Raw genomic sequence first — 12,884 nt, 5'->3', positions numbered from 1 at the left:
ATGGCATTTTATAAATAAACTGAATGGAATTGATTGGTCCATTCACAGCCCTCCCCACCACTCGTCTAATCACAAATCATCTAAGGCAGAGGTCCCAAAACACCGGGCTGCGGGCCGGTGCCGGTCTGTGGTACCCCCTGGTCTGGTTACTGAGAATCAGGCTCAGGGCTCCACTGATTCAGGGTTATGGTGAGTTGGATTCTTTGTGCACTTTATATTTGTGGTGTATCTTATTTTGAAGTTTAAACATTGTCATAATGACCAGAGAACATCAGGGGGAGGAGAGGCTGTTATTCATGTTGATAACCCAACACCAGGACCCAGCTAACAAAGCTGTGAGGACACGCTGGATTGACGTTTATTATGCTTTAAAAAATACCCCCGTTTTTATGCCGGTTGTATCATTTTATTTTGTTGTGTTTATCTGCCACACCTTTAAAGGCCGGTCTGTGAAAATACTGTCTGATAATGAACCGGTCTGTGGAGCTAAAAAGGTTGGGGACCGCTGATCTAAGGGATCTGAAATGCAGAGTACAAGAGCATTTACCGGTAAATCATCAAAACAATCAGAACTACATTTAGTAAATTCAGTTCAACTCATTTCACACAAAATCTGACGAAAAAAAGAAAATAAAATTATTTTGGTTTAACGTTACAAAAAAGTTACAAAAGTTTTCTGCCAAACTGTCACAAGGACTACACCCCTTCACATTAAAAGCCTGTCAGGTGGTTATCATGGAAACTGGTTAGATCATTAGGTGGACTGAGTGCCCCACTCAGTCATTCACGTTTATTCACCAGGTTCTGATCAGGTCCTACTGAGGCTGCTGAAAAACTGATCCAGAACTTTCTCCACCTCCTCCTCGTTGTAATCTCTCACCACAAAATGTTCGCCATCTGCAGCTCCTCGAATCATGGCCGACAGTACTGAAAACACACACAAGAAGTTAACCGACAGCCAATCAGAGAGCTACACTAAAAGTTAGGAAGTGACCTCACTGCGTCCTGATGACGGTCTGAACAGACACAACACCTTCTTCTTCATGTCGACAACTCGGCCCAGCTCGTAGCCAACACCCAGAGACGGCTGAGTTACTTCAGCAACAACCACTGAAACACACAGAAGTCAGAGGTCAGAGGTCAGCCACCCACTGCTGACAGAGTTCAGGCACAAATCTGCATGCCATCTACTATCCATCAATAATCAATACAGTAATCAGCTCTCACCATCAGATTGTCGCAGCCAGTCCACGTCTCGATCATGGATGGCTTGATCTCCCCCCGCTGGCTTGTCCTCTCCTGTCCAATCATAGTGCAGCATGTCAGTGACATCACAGAAACACAATATCTGATAGCTGACATGTGCTTTATCCTAAAGAAAAGTTTTTTTGCAAGAAAGCACAGGATCTGACCTGAAACAGACGCTTGATTACCACATGTCAAGTTGCACTGACCGGCCACTTTATTAGGTACATTTGTTCAATTGCTTGTTAACACAAATAGCTGTTCAGCCAATTGCATGGCAGCAACTCAGTGTCTTTAGGCTTATACATGTGGTGAAGACAACGAGCTGAAGTTCAAACCAATGTCTCTGGCAGCAGAAACCCAATGTGGAAGAGGAGAAAGAGGAACCATCATGGAAAGATAAGCCCCTGCATGGCATGTACCACTGGCAGATTGAGGAAGTGGCTGATATCAACAAATCCTACCAGTGACGGCTGGCCAACAGAGGTCGCAAGGGCGCCGCCCCACCACTCACATGAATAAGACGAAAAAATCCCGCCGCCGGAGCGTGGGACTCCCGCCACGGGCTGACATCACATCCGGCTGTCATAAAGTTCGCCTGATTGAAAAGTCGAGCCGCAGGTGTGCTGCCTTTTATTCAAAGACAGCAATAAGTTCATTACATGACTAAGTTACATACACAAGGTAATAAATAAGTTCATAGTTAATAATTAGTTTAAGAAAATTTATGAAAAGTTTTGAAAAATAAGGAAGAAAACAGGTCTTATAAACGCTAAATGTGTCCTACAGACCTCCGTCTTTGTAAGTATTGGTGTGTTCAGGAAGCACTTATGCATATGTACATTTATATGTACATTATAATGTTGCTTTTGTTGTTTTAATTCATGTAAATACACTGGTGTGATACCTTAGTATATGTTTTGGACCAAAACATATACTAAGGTATCACATAATAGACATATACCAAAACCTTTGGTATATGTCTATTATGGATTTATAGCCCCCCCTGGAGAAAACTCCACCAGCCGCCACTGCCAGTGGCTAGAGAGGACTGGACTGAAGGACAGACAGAGGCACTAATCATGGCAGCACAGGAGCATTAGAAGCAGGGGTCTATCATATTAGACAGGACCCAAGGTGCAGGCTGTGTAAAGATGCCCCTGAGACAGTCCAGTACATAACAGCCGGATGTAAGATGCAGGCAGGCAAAGAATACATGGAACACCATAACCAAGTGGCTACAATAGTGTACAAGAACATCTGTACCGAGTATGGACTGGAAGTCCCACAGTCAAAGAGGGAGACTCCACCTAAGGTGGTGGAGAATGGAAGAACTAAGATATGCCACTTTTCCACGGGCTCTAAAGGTCCCGGCTCCACTCTACTCTGCTTGCTTAGTTTCCACTGGCATTTTTTTTAGGTCTGTCCTGCTTCTTTGGTCCCTGCTTCGGAGTCGGGCCAGCCGGGCGGCCCTGCTTTGTGGGCGGCACAAGCTTAGCTCCTGTTCACTCATTGGTCGTGGGTGTGACCAGATGCAAGCATAAAGAGCGAAGGTAGGAATATAAACAACAGCGTTAGCTCACCCTGCAGCGTTTCTGCTGTCTGTCCCCCAGCTGAAGGCGCTGTAAAGTCTGAAATCTCTGGCGGATAACAGCTGTCCTACTCCGCGCAACAATCGCGGCAATACAGGGCCAACGTTGTCCATAGCGCTTTGTTGTTTCCACAAACAGCGCCAAGTTTCGACAGCGCAACCAAAACTTGCCCCCCCCCATGATTTATTACTATCACCAACCCGAAGTTTATATCTTCTCTTTCTATTGTCAGTCTAAGTAAAATAACTAAACACTGGTAGAACAGCTCCGCTTACATTAAGCGGACATGTAAAACACTTAAATGCTTAAAGTGCAGATCTGTTCTGGTTATTACAGTACTTGGGGTTGGTTCAATGTTTTGACCCTGATGAAATGCTCACCAGGCTTGTTAGGAGGCTCATAACAGCGTTGTCTTCTGTTTTCACATTATGCATGATATATGTTTAATTAAGTAAAATAAGGTTATTTCTATGCACTTTTGGGCTTATGTCACATTACGCATATGTGGCATCCACTCGTAAAAGTCACAGAATGAGAGACGTAGCTCTTCACAAGATGGCGGCCAAACATCTCACCTAGCGCCGTCATTGGCCATTGCAGTGTTACAGTGTTTACTCTTGCTCAAAGATTGGAAAGCTACTGTGTGCGTGTGCGCGTGACACCTGTGTTCCTCAGCTCCATGTTGGCCACGTGCTCGGTAAGCACGCTCCCGTAGGTCTGCAGCTTGTGCACGATCCTCTGGTACACGTGCACGTCGTCCCTCCCGCCTCTGATGCTCCCGCAGAAATAAATCTTCATGCTGACTCCAGTCCGCTTTCTGACAGACGCTCTATGTAAAGTTTTTTGTTGTTGTTTCCGCTCTGCCGACGTCACTTCCTGCCGCTTCCCGCCACACAGACCGCCCTCTGGGTGTTTGCTGCCCTGCGCGCAGACTCGCAGGTCAACCTTTCATCGATTTCAAACTTTCTTCGTCATAAGCATCCCGGGCCGGCCCTCCATTAAAATGGAACTAATCATAATATCTCCAGGTTTCAATAATCCTAACAACAACCAGATTACAAGGTTTGATTGGTGGAGGGGGGTCCAGCTTTACCACATTTCAAGAACAATACTTGGACTGGGATCTTGGACCTTCTACAGACATTAAACACTCTTCAAATTTATTTTCCTATTGGGTGTGAAATCATTTTTAAGTGGTTTTACTGTGGTATATTAATTTAAGTAGTTTCTAAAGTCTCCTCACTGTGTCCTTATAAATCTATAAATTAAGGAAGACGTGTTATTAGTTTTACTGTAGGTGAAGATCCCAGCTTTGTAGGCCACTGCTTACAAAGCTGGTAGTGGCATTTTTAGATCAAACCTTTGAATTTAATCACTTAATGTTGTTTTGATATGACACTTTTTAATGAAATAGTACATTTTTCAGGATTGTCAATGTGTAATAACTACCTTTTCTTGTAGTCGGTGCTTTACTAATATAACATCTGTCAATAATTACACTCCTCACCATCAGTGACTGATGGAAATTAAAACGTTGCTTCACTGCCAAGATCCAAATGTGTTGAATAAAGTCAGTGAATTAGCTTAATATGTTAAATTACAGGTTCTGGGTTAAACGGGAGGCAACTTCTTGTATTTTTTGTTTTTGTCTCTGTTTCACATTTATGTCAGCTGTTAAACCACACCATAAACTTAGATCTCACTGATAGGTCGTTAGGAAGGTTGTTCTATAATAAATAATTTCATTTTAACACACTGAGAAAAAGCATCAGAAAGTGTTTCAGAAGTGATGTGATAATAAAGATGTTTATTCTTCTGTACACAACCAATAAATCAGAATCAATAAAAATGTACAAACAAAATATCAATCAGAACCCAAAGTCCTAAACTAGAAGGATTAGTTAGACCCTCCCCCTGCTGGCTCCTCCCTCAAATGACCCCGCCCCCATCTTATGTGGCTCCTCCCTCAGTTACACCCCTACCACCCCCATCGAACCAGAAAAACACTGGAATGGCCGGCCCCAGCACAATCTATGCTAGAGAGACAAGAGCTTGCCGTCTTGAAAATTGATAAATTACACACTTGTCTTAGATGCGTAAATTTACACCATCCAGAAACCTGAGTTATTTGTAGAACTACCAGTTTATGTAGTTTCAGCACTTATTTTAGTCCTGAAGTAAGTGGGACAGACTTGTAGTGTCCTGACAGAAAACACTCACAGCTCTTATTAGTGTCAGTAATACTTGTCCTATGTTGCAAAATTCAAATGTAGCAGATACAGTCTGTAGATCCCGAGATGGTAAAAACATGCCTGCAGCATCAAGACTAGATGTCTGCTATATATGACCTGCTGTCACCTCAGTCCCACAGGGTCATATGAACCTGTGTCTGTTTCCCCAAAGACAAGGAACCCGACGGATATCAGCAGTGAAACGAATGTACTTCATCTGAGAGTTGTTGTTCACGGTTTAGCTCAAATAAAATGTTGGAGTCAAACTAAAGACTCTCAGACTTCAAGTCATAAGTTTGCTGATGTTCCTCTTAAATGTCTGTTGTATTTTGAGCAAGTTAGCACGACTGCTAAAACCGATTAAAATCTGTTCAGAAATTCGATTTTGCCTAAACGCTCTGTTATTTACACACACACACACACACACACACCCACACACACATATATATTATAGCCATTTTCTTCAGATTGGAAAACAGTTTGGATGCTCTGTTTATTAACTTTCTAAACTGTAAAAGCTCAACTGTTGGAAATCAATTTTAAAATTGTAAAATTGTAATTGTTATTTAACTGTAAAAATAAATAAATAAAAAAAGAAAATATTTTTGCTGTATCACCCTCCACACATTTCCATCCTCTCAGTTATTAGTCTCAGAGAATTTAACTCCAGACTCTGGGAGCAGAGCTCTGCTCAGACTAACATGTTATTTTATCACAGCAGTGATATCTTGTTGGGTCGGTGTTTTGACTAGACCTGTTAGGAGGCTCATCACAGAATACTCGTCTTCTGTTTAACATTATGCATAATTTTTGTTTACTTAAGTAAAATAAGGATTTTTCTGAGTGCTTTTAGACTGATGACAGCATACAGCAGCACAAGAAGTTAACAACATGCAGCCTCCACATGTAACCAGTACAGCCTGACAAATCTAACACTGAACAAGATGGCTGCCAAAAATCTCACCTAGCACTTACAGTGGCCATTTCAGAGTTTCTCTAGTTTAGGAGCTAGACCCTCCCACCAATGACTCCACTAATAGTCAGACCCTCAAAGTTAGCCCCTCCTCCTACTTCAGTTAGCCCCTCCCTCTGCCCTTAGTTTGCCCCGCCCTCACTGGGTCATCAGATTTCTCATGGTGGTGTTGAGCGTCAGTCCCGGCACGTCTCGGACCACCCGCTGCATGGGGGCCACGTTGGGCCCTTCCAGAGAATCCAGGAGTCCTGAAACAAAAGAAACACTTTGAGGTAAAACTAGGGACCAGCTGCAAACTGACACGAAAACTGTTTCTGAACCAAAACAAAACCAAGAACAATGTAAATTCGAAAACATTCATTCTCCACTTTGTGCTGATTTCATCTATGCAAATTCCCTGAGTTACGGTATTTTTGTTTGCCTACAGAGTTTGCCTGAAATCTGTTCTGGGTTTTAAAATGCAACTACTCAGCCGATTAACCGGGTTAAACCAAAAATCAGTTATTTAGTAATAAAAACAGACTCAGATTCAGCATACTGATGCTAAACATGACAAAATGCTCTCTCTGCATTAAACTGGTACCCTTGCATCAGATCCATACCACACTTTGCAGTTTCACACACCACTAGCTAACAGTAACTGATTGACAGCGATGGGAGGCCCAAGTTTTGGAGTTGGTCCATGGTCCATTTCAGGGGTGTCTGATGAGACTGCTGCACTAAAAAATTAAAAATGTTTCATAAAGTGTATGATTACTGGGAACATAAAATATATCACTCTCAACTGCCCCAACCTTCCATTCTTACCTCTTTTTTTTTTTTGAAGGGGTGGGGTTAAAGTCTCAAACTCCGCCCCCCCTTTACCCATGATCTGAACCATGCTCCTGCTGTCACCCACCAAACCCCACTGACAGGAAATACATGTAGACTCTATTATATACTATTAGTTTTACCCCAAATGTTCACAAATCTACTCCTTCTCTTCATTATGCACTGACTGACTCTGACCCTGAGCCAGGTTCTGGTTCTGACCTTCCAGGATCTGGTGGTAGCTGAAGTGCAGGTACAGCAGAAAGCTCATGTGCAGCAGCGACAGCGACCCACAGAGAAGCAGACGAGGAGTCTGACCCACAGTCCGAGACAGCAGAACCGCTACCTGAAAGACACAGATGTGAATCCAGACAGGAAGTACACCCTGAGGGGCTGATGGGGAAATGCGACCCTACCATTCGCAGTGTGGACAGTCCGCCGATCAGCAGCCACATGGCATAGAAAAGGAAGTGGAAGTGGATGTTGTAGGTGACCATGAGGACGACACAGTGACCAAACAAACCGTAACCCTGGCAACGGCACACAGGAAGTGATGTCATACATCAAGCTGACATAGAAGCAAGTGCAGCGAGCGTAGCCGATACCGACCAGCAGGGAAAGCATCTGCAGCATGGTGATCTGAGCATTAACCAGGTACGCCAGGAAGTAGATGAAGGATGAGACACCAAGCCAGTAACCGAAACAGGTTCCTATGGCTGTGCCCATCAGAGTCCCCTCCCTCTGCAGGTATAAACAAACAAACAAACAGTCGGTGTTTGCACAGCGTCTCTGTGCAGTCCTGAGCTTTGTGCCCCGAAGAAGCGTTTGTGTCTTATCGTGGTAACTTCAGGTTCAGTTCAGGATTTTCAGTGTCACAAAGCGGGTTTATTTTTTATTTTTTTACCTGGATCTGTTACCATGGTAACTGATGTTGGAAACCTAACCTGTTCCCAGTTCACTTCATGGACTCGGGTTAATCTGAGTCACTCCGAAAGTGACTCGGTTCCCTTGAGTGAAATGAACAACTTCAGGTGGAAGGAAACCCAGCAGAATTCAGGCTTTCTTTCAGTAAACCTGACAGTGACAGCCTCTGTTACAATGGTGACAGACTTTAGTTTCAATAAACTCTCTGCCAGTCAGGGTTTCCCTAAACTCAGGGCTATTTTACTCAGAGATTCTCCAAAGTCTGGATCAGCCAACTTAAAGTATTAACATGACCCGGTTTGTGAAATACCCCCAGGTTAGGGTTTCTGAATTAGAGCCCGCACATCAATACGCTGACTCTCAACCAATCAATGTCCATAAAAACAATGAATGTTTCACCGATAAACTCGTCTTTGAAAAACACCTTTATGAGACACCTCAGCAGAATTGAGTACTTAGGTCGCCTAAAGCAGAAGACGATCACCCTAAAATTTGTTCCGAATAACCGTAAAAGAAACTTTGTTGTCTTTTCTCTAGAAAACGGTTTCCTGCAGTTTAATCATTAAAAAGTAAGAGTGTGTTCAAATTCATTTCCACAGAGATCTTCTAAAGTCTGACTAAAATCACAGATTAACTCTAACACTTAATGTAACATGACAGATTTAAAATAAGAGGTTTTTGAAACAAAATACGATTCAAACCTTCAAATCTCGATAAAAAGCAGAACATTAATTCTTATAAAACAAAAGTGGTAAAGTTTAGATGAACTCATGCTTTCATAATGTGGCAGCAGTAAGCTAATTTGTGCGTTCACTTGTTGTTTCTTCCTCCAGCTTCGAGGCTGGTTGGTGTATGAGCTGAGTTAGCAAGATGAAAACCAGCTTCGGAGAACCTCCAAGCACAATTCCCTACGGTTAGTTCAACCAATCCTGGGTAGTTTGAACCTGTTTTTGTAGTTTGGGGCCTAGGTTCTGTCGTGTTTGTGTGTTCTTACAATGACGGTCCCAGATGTCTTCATGCCGTGCAGCAGGATCGCCACCAGAGTGAAAACCAGCATCAGTGGGCCATACAGCTCACCTGCAACCTTCTGCACACCAATCAAGACACTGTGAGAGGAGTCGCACCTGAACCTGGAAATAATCTGTGTATGCAGGCGAGTCAAACATACCTGAGGGAAGTTGATCATGCGGACAGGTATCATGGACTCCATCAGTCTGTGGGGGAGGAGACGTCTCAGCATCACAACAGGAAGCAGAAAACAGATGGTAGGAAACAGGAAGTAAACATCTTACCTGCTGCGCACCTGTGACGGCTCCACATCAAAATACGGTCTTAGGATATCAATGTTGGCGTACAGGTTAAACGCTTTGGAGGCCTGTCGTTTCCCTGCCTGCCACACCTGAAGATGGAAAACAGGTGAGTCTCTAATCTGGATTATTTTTAAAAATCTAAAGTAATGTTAATCAGAAATGTTAAAAAAAACTAATTTGTAATAACATTATTCTGAATTAATGAACACATCCACAGCAAGAATGATTCAAAGGATTAAACACAACCAGTTTTTCCTGAAAGATTAATCATCAGATTAAAGTTACTACAGTTGTGTTTATCTGTTAATCTGAATTATTAAAAAACCTTAAGAGTAACATTAATCAGATTTGTTAAAGACATCTGTATTTATGTAAAATAATAAAGATGTTATTAATCCCTCATATCTGTTGTTTTGTGACAGTGTTAGCTTCTTTAGCGCAGAGTTAACAGACTTTAACTGAGATGTCTTCGTGTTTCACAGCACCTGATTGGCTGAACTCACCTCATCAGCCACCTGTCGACCAAGCTGACCCTTTATCCCCTTCATCCCCAGGAACTCTCCGTCTTCTGTGCCTTCGTCCTCAGTGGCAGCCGCCTCGGCAGCAACCTCCTCCTCCTCCTTCATCCTCTGGTGCATCTCCCCAACGTCTTCGAAGCTGGAGCCCGACGTGTCGTCCATGTCGATGACAGCTGAGCCGCTGCCCTGAACGGACCAATCAGGACACCACATTAATCACATGTTAACAGGTAACATGATGTGCATTTGTTTCGAGTCAGCCGGGCGATGCGTCGGGTAGAAGCAATGATGAGCAAGAAAAAGGGAGGAGCCTCCTTTAAAATGGAGAGCAAAGCCTTTACTGCTGATTCAAAGGATTCAAAGAGACTTTATTGTCATTCACATCACATGTAGTGGAACGAAATTTACATTCTCATAGTCCAGTTTCACCCATAGGCAATAAAGTGAGTAAGAATAGAAAAAAGGAACACAAATGTGCAGTACATACAGGATAAATAGTGACTGTCTTTGTAAAGTGTCAGTGCAGGGTGGAATTTAACAGCTTCAGGGATGAAGCTGTTACGCAGCCTTGTGGTTCTGCACTTAATGCTCCGCAGCCTCCTGCCTGAGGGGAGTGGGGCAAAAAGAGAGTATGCTGGGTGGGTGGAATCCTTCCTGATGCAGGTGTTCCTTTTCCTGCATCTGGAGATGTATATCTCTGTGATGCTGGGGAAGCTGGCTCCAACAATCCTCTCTGCTGCCTTCACTACCCCTCTGCAGAGCTGCCTCCATGCCACACATTGATGCTGGAACACACAGCGCTCTCCACCACACATCTGTAGAATGATGTGAGGACAGAGCTCCCGAGTCCAGCACGTCTCAGCCTCCTGAGGAAGTAGAGCCACTGATGGGCCTTCCTGACCAGGGTGGAAGTGTTGGTTCTCCAGGTGAGGTTACTGTTCAGGTGCACTCCCAGGTACCTGTAGCTGTTCACCACTTCCACTGCAGATCCTCCTATGTGCAGGGGGAGGTGGGCCTGAAGTCCACAATCATCTCCTTCATCTTTTTAACATTGATGCAGAGGTTGTTCTCTTTGCACCAACCCTCCAGGTGTTCCACCTCCTGCCTGTAGTTGGACTCATCATTGTTAGTTATGCATCCAACCACTGCTGTGTCGTCCGCAAACTTCACAATATGACAGCCTGGATGGATGGGTGAGCAGTCATATGTGAGCAGTGTGAACAGGAGGGGGCTCAGCACACAGCCCTGAGGGGAGCCGGTGCTGAGGGTTATGGTGGGGGAGGAGAAGTTGTGGATCCTCACAGACTCCAGCCTGTTGGTCAGGAAGTCTAGGATCCAGTTGCAAAGAGAAGAGCTCAGTCCAAGTGAGGAGGAGAGTTTATTTATCAGAGTCTGAGGGAGCATGGTGTTGAACGCAGATGTGAAGTCCACAAAGAGCATGCGGACATAAGAGTCCTTCTGCTCCAGGTGGGTGAGGGCAGTGTGGACCACAGAGGAAATAGCATCCTCTGTAGAACGGTTTGACCTGTATGCATACTGGTGTGGATCCACAGTGATGTTGATGGCTGCCTTGATGTGGGTCTGAACCAGTCTTTCAAAGCACTTTGTGACTATCGGTCGCCTTAAATCAGGAAGGACTAATCAGAGCAATCTAAATTTATGGTGTCATTAAACAGCTGACAACAGAAATATGCAACAGAGACAAGAAAATACCAGAACTCACCTCCTGTTTGGCACAGAACTTATGATTTTTCAGATTACATTTATTTACTGACTTCACTCATCACATTTGGATCTTGGCAGCAGAACAACTTTATTTTGTCCCAGCTGACACACCATGTGGTACAGAGTACCTACCTGGCGAGCCACTTTGCCACCTGGGCTGGAAATGGTGTACCCGCTGACAGGAAGAATTGAACATTTCGTAAAAAAGGGCCAACAAGGATCATCCAGCGCTGCAGGATGCCCAAACAGCTGCACCAAAGAGTCCACCTTGACATAATACAGCTGTACTGTTACAGATAGGCAGAACCTGCAGCGAACAGTGCATCATCAGATGTTCTCTGCCAAGGACAGGTCTAATCACCTGAAGGTGCTGCTGTTGGATTGTTGCTAACTACCCGTCTTTGAGTTGTTCTTTCAGTATGATGACAATAAAGGTAAATGAACTGTTTAGACATAGTTGTCCTGTTTTATCTTCTTTGTTCAGCTCGTCTGTAACAGAACATGATGGGTTAGAAACTGTTCCAACTCGTTACAGAACCTAGTTACCATCATAGGAGGGTTAATCCATCACATGGCTCGTCCTGCTTCAGTCTGATCTGGATCCAACTTTAACTCATTACTGGACCTCACCTGTTCCTTACAGAGTAACCTGGTTATCCGTGTAGCTAGTTAAATGTTATTTATGTGTCTTGTTACCATGTTAGCGCACCTCTTCTGCCTGGTTATTTGTCTGTTTCTTTTATTTACGTGCGTGGTTAGCATGTTAGCTCACCTGGACGAGGTTATCAGTCCGCTGAGTTACCTGTCAGGATGTTTACCTGCCTTGTCAGTCACCTGTTGGTTTATTTATCGGCATTGCTAGCATGTTAGCTCACCTGGACGAGGTTATCGTCGAACCCTCCCCACGGTTCCGTGTTCGTGGTTCTGGATCCCGAGGACATGTTTTTCCCACGGCAGCGTACCGGCTCACGGGTCACTGAGTTCGGCTCTCCGGGGTTCTGACAGACTTTAAACTGGACAAGAACCGAACAGCTCGGATTTGATGTTTTTCCTCTCTAAATGACACACAGCAGACCCCGCCCACACAGTGACGTCAGAGACGCCGTGGCAATGACTTATATGGACAGAATGACATCACGTGACTTTGGATGAGCTAAAAACGCCGCCATCTTACGATAGTAATACAGCTCCGCTTTTGCACTCAGCAATATAGGAATGCATTCTTTTGATGCTGCATTTTTCTGCACAAATCTTCACGGAAAATGTCCGGACGGCGTTACATTTAATCGGTAAGTGTTTTTCTTTTAATAACAAGGCTGCTTAACAAGGAGATTAATGCCTGAGTCTAACTTTACTGCAGAAGACGAGCATCAATACTGGACGTTATTAGCACTAGTTTTAACGTAAAACTTTCTGTGTTATGCTTCTGTGAAGTCAAGGTCTGGTGTTTAAACATAAACATGTGTGGTATTAACTGAAAAGTTAGAATCAGGGAAGTGACTGCCTTGCTACTGCAAAGTTCATGGAGGTAAAATGCCTTTGTAATTAACCGTGCT

At 44.0% G+C, this 12,884-nt stretch overlaps 2 protein-coding genes across 3 annotated transcripts; both read right to left on the bottom strand.

Moving 5' to 3' along the window:
* Positions 1-249: 249 nt before the first annotated feature.
* Positions 250-3,699, bottom strand: dnph1 (2'-deoxynucleoside 5'-phosphate N-hydrolase 1). 2 transcript variants are annotated; one of them, XM_025003094.2, is made up of 5 exons: positions 3,500-3,699; positions 1,228-1,299; positions 1,000-1,110; positions 881-927; positions 445-519 (listed from the first exon to the last, which is right to left on the bottom strand). In XM_025003094.2, exons 1-5 carry the CDS (start codon positions 3,633-3,635, stop codon positions 511-513), a joined length of 375 nt encoding a protein of 124 aa, XP_024858862.1. In that variant the 5' UTR covers positions 3,636-3,699; the 3' UTR covers positions 445-510. The 2 variants fall into 2 exon arrangements, with proteins under 2 accessions (XP_017297478.1, XP_024858862.1); XM_017441989.3 differs by having other exon boundaries at positions 250-927.
* A 2,126-nt stretch (positions 3,700-5,825) lies between these two features.
* yipf3 (Yip1 domain family, member 3) lies at positions 5,826-12,405 on the bottom strand. Its single transcript, XM_017441988.3, has 9 exons — positions 12,204-12,405; positions 9,589-9,789; positions 9,068-9,174; positions 8,944-8,989; positions 8,770-8,862; positions 7,461-7,592; positions 7,268-7,381; positions 7,074-7,197; positions 5,826-6,289 (listed from the first exon to the last, which is right to left on the bottom strand). The coding sequence occupies exons 1-9, from the start codon at positions 12,267-12,269 to the stop codon at positions 6,180-6,182; spliced, it is 993 nt and encodes a 330-aa protein (XP_017297477.1). The 5' UTR covers positions 12,270-12,405; the 3' UTR covers positions 5,826-6,179.
* Between the last annotated feature and the right edge of the window lie 479 nt (positions 12,406-12,884).

The sequence above is a fragment of the Kryptolebias marmoratus genome, linkage group LG22 (genome assembly GCF_001649575.2).
Source record: "Kryptolebias marmoratus isolate JLee-2015 linkage group LG22, ASM164957v2, whole genome shotgun sequence".
Classification (NCBI taxonomy): Eukaryota; Metazoa; Chordata; class Actinopteri; order Cyprinodontiformes; family Rivulidae; genus Kryptolebias; species Kryptolebias marmoratus.
Note: the sequence above shows the minus strand (reverse complement) of the source record. Positions and strands in the feature narration are given on the sequence as shown.